This window comes from Elephantulus edwardii, unplaced genomic scaffold (assembly GCF_000299155.1).
Source record: "Elephantulus edwardii isolate Elephantulus edwardi_28Jun2011 unplaced genomic scaffold, EleEdw1.0 scaffold00065, whole genome shotgun sequence".
In the NCBI taxonomy this organism is placed as follows: domain Eukaryota; kingdom Metazoa; phylum Chordata; class Mammalia; order Macroscelidea; family Macroscelididae; genus Elephantulus; species Elephantulus edwardii.
In genome coordinates, this window is record NW_006399815.1 from 51101 (window position 1) to 60977 (window position 9877).

The 9877-nt window shown below is 38.5% G+C and overlaps 1 protein-coding gene across 1 annotated transcript; it reads right to left on the minus strand.

The window, feature by feature from the left end:
* Window positions 1-2133: 2133 nt before the first annotated feature.
* Window positions 2134-6686, minus strand: LOC102877523 (olfactory receptor 8S1-like). The gene is made up of 2 exons (XM_006888211.1): window positions 5914-6686; window positions 2134-2296 (listed from the first exon to the last, which is right to left on the minus strand). Exons 1-2 carry the CDS (start codon window positions 6684-6686, stop codon window positions 2134-2136), a joined length of 936 nt encoding a protein of 311 aa, XP_006888273.1.
* Between the last annotated feature and the right edge of the window lie 3191 nt (window positions 6687-9877).

Consider the following 9877-nt stretch of genomic DNA (forward strand, 5'->3'; position numbering starts at 1 on the left):
GCTGACCGTGGTGCCAAGTAAACTAAAACTGTTAATTATCTCAATCTCTTCACCATCCATACTGATGCTGCCAATTGGCCCAGTGGTTAGAATCTTTGTTTTCTTGATGTTGAGCTTCAGTTCATATAGGAGGCTGTAGTCCTTGATCTTCTGCAGCAAGCGCTTCAGGTCCTTCTCCGTTTCAGCAAGCAGAATTGTGTCATCTGCATAACGCAGGTTGTTGAGGATTCTTCCAACAATCCTGATGCCACATTCCTCTTCGTATAGCCCAGCGTCTCGGATGATCTGTTCTGCATATAGATTGAAAAGGTATGGAGACAGAATACATCCACGACAAACCCCATTCTTGCTTTTGAACCATGTAGTGTCTCCTTACTCTGTTCTGACAACGGCCTCTTGGTCCGAGTATAAGTTTTGCATTAGCACAATCAAATGTTCTGGGTTTCCCATTCTTCTCAGAGTCAACCACAGCTTATTGTGATCCACACAATAATACACAATACTGGAGAGTATTGGACACAATTCCCCTGTGAAGCCACAAACTGCCAGAGAGGCTTGCCCTTTTCCCCTCTTTATCCTACAAAGACCAGAAAATTCCCCTTTTGAGTGTTGACCTTTATAAATGCATGACCATAAGGTGCCTTTGCTGAAGGAAACTGATGATAAGAGAGTCTTAGCCTAAGGACCAAGGATTAAGACTAGACAGAAGCCAAGTTTTTGACACAATTTTGAACAATAGTAGTAGTTTTAGTACAATAGTAGTTTGGAACAATATAGACATCTTGACTTTGAGTAGAAACAAGACAGGAAATTGCTTTTGTTCTATTCCTGAGAACTATCTTGGTGCTGAATTTGTGGGTGACAGCTGAGTATTCTGGTGTATTTTTTTTTAACTTTCCCCCTGAAATTTTGAAACTGGAAGAGATCCAGGTTAAGGAGGGAGGTGGGGAAACCCAAAGTAGCAGTTGTCAGAGTACAGGTTCTTCACTGAGTCCAGTGTGAGGAAAGCCTAGGAGTAGGCACATTATGGATTCTCTGTCTATCTCACTCTGATAGTTCTTCCCTAATCCTTTGATGTATGTGTTGTTGCAAAGACAGGAATTTTACTGGATCAAAACAAACTTTCCATTACTTATGTTCCTTTTCTTACTTTTCTTCTTACTGTCACTATTTTCATGTTGATAACATTCAAAGCCTATCATGGAGCTCTGGTGGCTTAATGGCACTCTGGTGGTCTAGTGGTAGGAAGCTGCACTGCAATCCCAAAGGTATGCAGTTGGAATCCACCAGCTGCTCCAGGGGGAGAATGATGGGCAATCTCCTGTGTGATTTACAGCCTCTGAAAACCCACTTGAGGGTCAGCTATGAGTAAGTTCCTCTACAGTAGCATATAACAACCACAACAACAATAACAATACTATTATGTGATGGGAGTATACTAAGGCACTATCGATGTAGAATCTAACATTTAGAGACTTGGCTCTTAAAATGATTGTACCTTACAAGGGGGACACCTGCCACCTTCCATTTCCTAGACGTACACAGACAAAAGACAACTTAGATGAATCCATTATTTATTTTTTATTTATTTCTCAATAGTTATTGATGATTTGCTAAGCTCTTAATTGAAAGTTAATTATTATTAATAAAAGAAAAAAAAGAGTGAAAACCAAGTGGACATGCACTCACTTTATTTCATTCTGTTATTAGGAAATAGTGGATCTTTCAAGGGGTTTTCTGAGATTAAAAACAAAAAGGGAGTTGGATTTTATAGTGTAAAAAATGGAGTTCTCCCATAATATGGTGTTTGATTTACACTTTGTGCCATTTCATAAGCAAAAGTAAAAGGTAGAAGAAATTGCAGATAGGGGAAGAAAGTGGTGAAAAGGACAAGAAATGAGAGGAGAAAAAACCCAATAGTTGTAGAAATACCTAGTACAACCCTTGAGATTTTCTTGTGTAGTGTGGTTGAGCGTTCCCTGCTTTGTGGAGATTTCATCAGGAGAATTGGAGACAGAGAAACTAATATTACTGTTTTAGATGGTCATGAAATCCAAGATAATTTAGTGCTGATAACACTTTCTGTCATTTCTTCCAAAGGCCTCTCCTCCTGATGGGATAGTTGAGTCTGAACTAGAAGGTAAAGCTGCCCTTCCTAGATAACATCCTCTTTAGAGCTGCTTTCACATCTTGGTTTTTCAGACTATAGATGAGAGGGTTTAGCAGTGGTGTCACCACACTGTATTGTACAGAGAGCACTTGCTCCAAGACTGAGCCAGATGACGGAGTCATGTACCTGGAAGGGAATTGCACAAAGGAGTAAACTAAGATTTGGACAACAGTCACAATGATATTGACAACAAAGGATGCTCTACAAAGGAATCTTTAGAGCTGTGTCCTTTGTGGAAGTATTTAGCAATGACTATATGGTCAGTGAGAAGTCAATTATTTCTGTCTTTAAATTGTCTCCAAACATTAGAGAATTAATGCGAAAACTTATAGAAACTGTTCTGTAGGATATATCAAAGGCTGCAAGGTAGAATAGAACTAATAGCACTAATTTCATGACTTCATGCATGTTCTTTAAAACATTTTCCCATAATAGATGTGATGATAATGTGGAGTTTCCTTCCCTCTCTCCTACTACATATACAACTGCCCAGACATACTATTGCTGTTGTCTTGTGATGACTGCTCTTACAGCATTAAATATTAGTTCTGATGATGCTGCCACTTCTCCCAATATTTGTAGCTCTGGAAATTACCGTTAGAGAAATAGCTCATTATTTAAAAATGCTGAGCAGAGCAAACACTTGTTCTTTTCATTTTGGTAAAAAAATCATTCTTTCTTTGAAGCCAAAACTGAAATAATGAAAGATAAAAATATGTTTGTAAGATATGAGTCCAAAATAATGAGCTCAACTTTTGGGTTGCTGTTATGTATCATCAAGTTGGAACAGACTCATAGCTGACCCTCTAGCAGGTTTGCAGAGATAATGAATCACAAGGAAGGAGACTGACCATCTTTCTCCTGTGGAGCAGCTGCCGGATTAAAACTGTGTTCCTTTGGGTTGGCGGACCAAATCCTTACCAGTAAACCATCAGAGCTCCCTAAATGCTCTTTCACATAGAAACTATTTAAAGAGAAGCATTATAATAGATATTATAAGTAATTGTATATGTGTTTGTGTGTGCGCGCGCACACACACACACACACACACTTCTGTGCAATGACATCGTCATTGTTGGACTAAGTATAGACATTCCATAGAATACTCCTTGTGGGTTATAGTGTGTTTGGTAAAAACAGATATTAATTTTATTGTCATTCTTCATTATCTATTATACCCTTTATATCTTATTTGTGGGGTATATAGAATAAATTTTATTATCCTTTTATGGCATATGAAGGAAATGAGACAAAGAATTGAAGAGAATTGTTTGAACTAAGCCTCTGGCTGCTGAGCTCTCATATCAGGTCAGCTGTACTGGACCATTTCTTTTTCTATTCTCTTTAGCATTTTTTTATGTTGTTGGTTTATTTAATCCTTAATGTATGTTTTGTTTTATAACATTAATTACAATTGATCAATGCCGTTTATTACAATATCTCATCAAATCTTCACTTTAGCTTGCCTTTCCCTTCATCCAATCTATCCATTTGCTAATCTCTGTTCCCTTCTGTCTCCTCTAATAGCTGTCCTTGGCTACCCTCCACAGTTGTGTGTATCTCTGTGTAAACCTTTCCTTAGTTCCCCCTGCCATGTCAATTTGTCATGCATATCCTGTTTCAACATTGTTAATTAGAATATGGACAGTGTCAAATCTAGACAATTTCTTCTCATAATTGTTTCCACTTTCTGATATCTCTAAAAGTCATCTTTCTCTAATAGTTAAGATAATAATATGGAGAATTTATTTTCTTCCCCACAGATATGTATAAGAGGTGAGAAAAGTATGAAGTAATTTATGCAAATATATCTCCAGTCCACTTGAAGGAATAGAAATAAATACCTTCAGTTCATTTGTCAAGAGTACAGGCATTAATTATGCACTCTCTTAGTAAAGAAACTTACTTTAGGCATGTTTCCTGGAGGAATCAGTCTTTAGAAAAAGACATTATTCTTGTAAAGGGTAGTGAAAAAGAGGAAGATCTTTAATGAAATTGTCTTGACACAGTGACTGCAACAATGAGCTTGAATATGATGGAGACTGTGACAATGGTATAGGATAGCGCTAGGTCCCCATGCTGTTCACAGGGTCCTATGAGTCATCATCAACTTGACAGTATTCAACAGCAACAAACTCCTCATAAATAAATATTCTTTACCTAGCTCTGTTTAAGTCTGAATGACATTTTCCCAAGAATATGAAATTTGAGATTAATGAGAACTTAGTTCAAATGATAGCTTCCTTACTGGCTTCTTCTTGTGTGACCTTTGTAAAATTATGTCATTACTTCTGAATTTCAGCTTTATTATGTAAAGGAATCAATAATACTAATAATTACAAAGTTTCATCTCACATCCTTTAGACACATTGTTAGGAGAGGCTATTCTTTGGAAAGGGACATGCTTGGAAAGGGTAGACAGTCCGTGAAGGAGAGAAAGACCTTCAGTGAGATGAACTGATACAGTATCTGCAACAATGAGCTCAGATATGTGGGGATAAGAAGGATGGTACACGACAGGACAGGGTTCAGATCTGTTGTTCATAGAGTTGCTGTGAGTTGTGCTCAACTTGACAGCACTTAACAAGAACAACAAGTGTGATACATATTAAAATAGAATTTGACCATTTAAAGATGTTGATATATAATCCAAAATCAAACCCAACCCATTGCCACTGTGTTGTTTCTGATGCATAGTGATTCCATAGGATATAGCAGAACTGCTCCAGAGGATGTCCAATAATGATGCAAACTATTACACATAAAATCTTATTATTTATTAATAATAATAATAATAATACTGATAATTTATGAGTGGATACATGAGTAAATATAAATAGGTTGAACAGGTGTGGGATATCACATGGGAATATATTCATGAGTGTATAGGTTTAGCAGAGGATTTTCTCTATAAGTACTTGCATACACACTGCAAATATATCCAGACATATAGCAGAGCATACAGGGGAAAATGTCACGCAAACTTCTTGGCAAACTTTACAAAAACAGACAGTCTAATCTTTTTCCTACAGAGTGATGGTGGGTTTAATTAACTGAACTTTTAATTGACAATTGAATGTCATAACTACAATATCACCATATAATAGGTTCCTAGTAAATAGGTACCACAAAAGTATGCTCTGGAGGTTCCATATTCCACTGGAAAAGAAGAAGCATCTCTTTCAAGGATGATGTTTTATATTTCTGTCTAGCACTGCATACAAATCTACCAAATTTTGTGATTATTTTTAAAACTCTGATATCATAGGTTATCAAAGGAGAGAAAACTCCTTCCTTGCAATTAACTACCTCTGAAAACCTACCGAAGGGTCAGCTGTGGGTTGGTTCCAACTTGAAGGTACACCACCACCACAACAACAACAACTGCTACCTAGTGGCAAGAAGCTATACTGCAGTCTCAAAGTCATGCAGTTCAAATCCACCAGCTCCTTTGTGGGAGAAAGATGAACAGTCTTCCTGTGTGATAAACTACCTCTGAAAACCCACTGAGGGTCAGCTATGTATTGGTTCCAACTCCATGGTACACAATAAGTCCATTTTAGAGTAGACAAAGGATTCTTTAGCCACACATCTAGTTCAGAGTCCAGACTAGAATTCAAGCTTTCTAAATTCTAGCATAATGATTGTTTTTTATACAACTTGACAATGCTTCTATTCCAAAACCCAAAACCATGTAAGGAGAGACACCCTATATTTATAGTTAGGAGGTTAGTATGACATACCTGAAAAATCCTGAACCATAAAAGATGGTGATCACAAGCAAATGAGAAGAGCATGTGGAGAAGATCTTGCTTCGACCCTTGGCAGAGTTGACTCCCAGAGCAGTCATGATGATACGGATGTAGGAACCTAGCAATGGGATGAGGGTTCCCAGGCCCAGGACCACCATGGTGGTCAAGATACAGGCAATGCTTATGTAAGGGTCAGAACAGGTCAACATGAGCACTGGGGGAACTTCACAGGCAAAACTGTGGATGAGGTTGGGGCCACAGAAGTGCTGTTGAGCTAAGAGGAGGGTATTAATCAGGCTAGCAACCATTCCTATGACCCAGCATGCCACAACCAAGCTGGTACATATTTTCTTGTTCATAGCCACCACATACAACAATGGGTGGCACACAGCCTGGAACCGGTCATAGGCCATGACTGAGAGGAGGCAGGCTTCAGTGGCCCCAGAAAATAAGACCAAGGAGATCTGGGTGAAACATTCAAGGAAGGAAATGGTCTTCCACTTAGAAAAAATGTTCTCCAGGAGTTTCGGCACAATCGTTGAAGAATAGAAAGCATCCAGAAAGGAGAGATGACTTAGGAAGAAGTACATGGGGGTGTGGAGGGGAGGATTAGTACTGATCACCAGAATCATCATCAGATTTCCTGTTATGGTCAAGAGGTAAATCATTAGGAATAACCCAAAGAGTAATATCTGGGCCTGGGGTTTGTTGGATAGCCCCAAGAGAACAAACACAGTGACAGTAGTTATGTTGCTAATAGCCATAGAGACCTCTCCTCTTATAAAAATAGAAAAGAATACTCAAATGAGCACAGTTGGAGAAGAGTCATCATGAAGCATCAAGGCTGTCCCAGGGCTGAACTAGGACAGATGATGTAGTAGAGGCAGTCCTGTCATGCCACATCTCATAAACCCTTTCCAGCTCAGAGGAGTAATCTATTGGCCAAGACGAGAAAGTGGGAAGGAAGAGCATATAGAGTAAGACCTAGAAATAAAAGAGACGAACAGAGATTATTCAAATGGGGGAATAGAAGGAAGGGAGTTGGGAGTAGACTTAGAGTAATGAGAAGGGTTGTTCTTCAGTCCTAAAAGGAACCAAATTTAAGCCATAAGAAAGTTGATTGACATCATAAAATGAACAATGAACTTCTGCTAACTCTCTGGTAACCAGACCATTGTATTTAATGAATGTTAAATTATTGATTGGTGTATTTATTGAGATGCTTGATGGTTTCTGTCAATGTATACTTATAAGTGACTTAATTCTAGGATCTTTAGTTATCTCATTAAATAAAAACCAGTATCAAAAAACCAGGTTATTTCTAAGTTCTGTCCCAATATAGTAACCTTAAATATGGACAAATGAGCTTTTTCTGTTGTTTTTGTTAGTTGTTACAGAGTCTGTTCCAACTCATACTGACCTAACTGCAACAGAATAAAAGAATGTCTGATCTTGTGCTATCCTCAACAATGTTGATAAGTTTGAACCCATTATTGGAGCCTTTGTGTTAACCCAAAACTTTGTTATTTACCACGTACTCACCATTAGAGAGCTCTGGTGGCTTAGTGGTAAGACATTTCTCTGCGAACACAAAGGCATGTGATTTGAATCCACCAGCTGCTTGTGGGAGAAAGATGGACAATCTCCTCCCTGACCTTTACAGCCTCCAAAAACCATTGGAGGGTCATCTATGAGTAGGTTCAGAATTGACAACTGTCAGTTTTGAGTTTTGATACTTTGCTTAGAAGTTATTCCAGGGCCTTTTTATTCCAGAGTTTCTGTGAATGAGTTTGTTCTGATCAGACAGCATATTACAACACATTCATTGTACTGACGGCAGGCAGAGCCTCTCTGCCTTTTCAAATCTACCAGCTTCTTTGCCAAAGAAAGGTGGACAATCTCTTCCCTGCCCTTTACAGCCTCCAAAAAACCACTGGAGGATGATCTATGAGTAGGTTCAGACTTGACAACAACCAGTTTGAATTTGAATTTTGATACTTGGCCAATCATGCTTCTTGGTTATCTTTAGTTCTAAATATAAAATCATTATTCCCTTTTGTGTCACAATAATTTGCTGACTTCGAGGAAGTCTGAGTTGAGAAAGCTTTATTCTGAAGTGAAGGCTGTACATGTAAGCCATTGTGAGACCATCTTAGTCCAGAGTTTCTTTGAATCTAGGATGTCTAAAGGATGTTATAGATGAAATCGCAAGACCTAACATGAGAGCTTGTATTTAACAGACAGAAGTCTGGAAAAATGAAACAGTTTTTAAGATTCATTTGTGAATCTCTCATTGCTTTTCAGTTGGGATTGATTCATAGCTTACCCACAAGTGAGTTTTCAGAGGCCATAAGTTGCTTGGGAGGAAGTTGCCCACATTTTTTCTTTGGAGTTGCTGGAGGATATGAAGAACCAGTGAAATGCCTGCCACGTTTAAGTTAGCAGTGTACCACCCTACAGATTGTTGTTGTTCTTGTTATGTGCTGTTGAGTCACTTGCGACTCATAGCGACCCTATGTACAACAGCCCTAAACTCCGCTCTGTCCTGTGCCAATCGCACTGTCTCTGACACTCCCATCCCAATTATCCCAGTCACTGAATCAATCCACCTCATAGAGGGCCTTCCTCTCTTGTGCTGCACTGTCCCTCCACCCTCCCAAGCATGATGTCCCTCTCCAAGGACCGGTCTCTCCTCACAACATGTCCAAAATATGTTAGACGGAGCCTCAGAATCCTTGCCTCCAAGGAGCCACCCGGTTTTACCCTTTCCAGGACAAATCTGTTTGTTTTCCTAGCAGTCCATGGTATTCTCAATACTCTTCTCCAGCCCTACAGATTACTTCACCAAAAATTCTAAATATGATACACAGATGAAGAACAATTTATTCTCTGGATTCTTAATAGTCCATTTGGATAAAACTAAATCATACTTGAACACATTCCTCTGAACACACAATACTAGGATATTAAAAGCCAATAAAGGGAGATGAGAAAAGATAGAATACATGGCTAAATGGAAGAGAGATCAGGACAGTTTAACATGAACATGTAGAAATGTCTAGAAGAGAGAAAGTGACAGTAACTACCTCTCCTTGATGACTAATTCAGAAGATTATAAATGAGGAACTGATCTCTTTAATGGCTTGTACACTCACAGGTTTCCAGAATGGATAATTTTAGGAGAAGGTGAACTTGAATGAGAATTTGTCTTCATCTGTTTGCTTTAACTAAAAGGTACCTTCAGGACAGATACCTGTGTGGCATCTTTTTTAATACTGGAGCAAAAGCCAAAGGTGGGTGAGGTTCTATGGTCTTCTCTTAGAGGACTCAAGGGTGGAACTGATGAACAAGGGAATATTCCTATAATCTTTCCAGCCAATGAGAAACCTTTACTCTACCTCCAAATAACAGTGACAAGGGGGACTTGATTTCACCTCTAGACTTTGGAGAGTGAAAGAGGCCCTTGGAGAGATTCTTAAGCAGGCAACTATAATGCAGAATGGGTTCTCTAGGGTCAACTACTTCTCCTTTGCATCATTCTTATTTCCATGGTTACATCATAGCATGTTCTACACTAATTTTTCAGATAAAAAGAACAAGTTTAAGGTTTCCTGCTTCTAAACTTAGACTTTCCTTCCTTTATATTTTGTTGTTTTAAATTTTAATTATGACTATAAAGTAAAAACACAGGTAAGATCTCTAGGAGTGAAGTGTGTCATTTCCCTGTTTGAGGGTGTTCCTTGAGACCAGGTAAGGTCAAGAGACCTGAAGGACTCCAGGGAATGCTTGGTCTACAGATATTAGAAGAAATAAGACTTTCCTTCACAACTGATATAAAGAGTGGGCTTTTCCCTAGACTGGGCACCCTGAATTTTGACTTCTAATCTCCTAAACACTAAAAGAATAAATTTCTTTTTGTTAAAAAAAAGATAAGAAAACTAAAAAATATTTTTTT

What these genes read in the sequence shown, in the direction of transcription:
- LOC102877523 (XM_006888211.1), bottom strand. Translation starts at nt 6,686, where the DNA reads ATGGCTATTAGCAACATAACTACTGTCACTGTGTTTGTTCTCTTGGGG. An exon ending in TATGGTTCAGGATTTTTCAG is followed by an intron (nt 2,297 to 5,913) that starts GTATGTCATACT and finishes ATTCCCTTCCAG; the next exon opens with GTACATGACTCCGTCATCTG.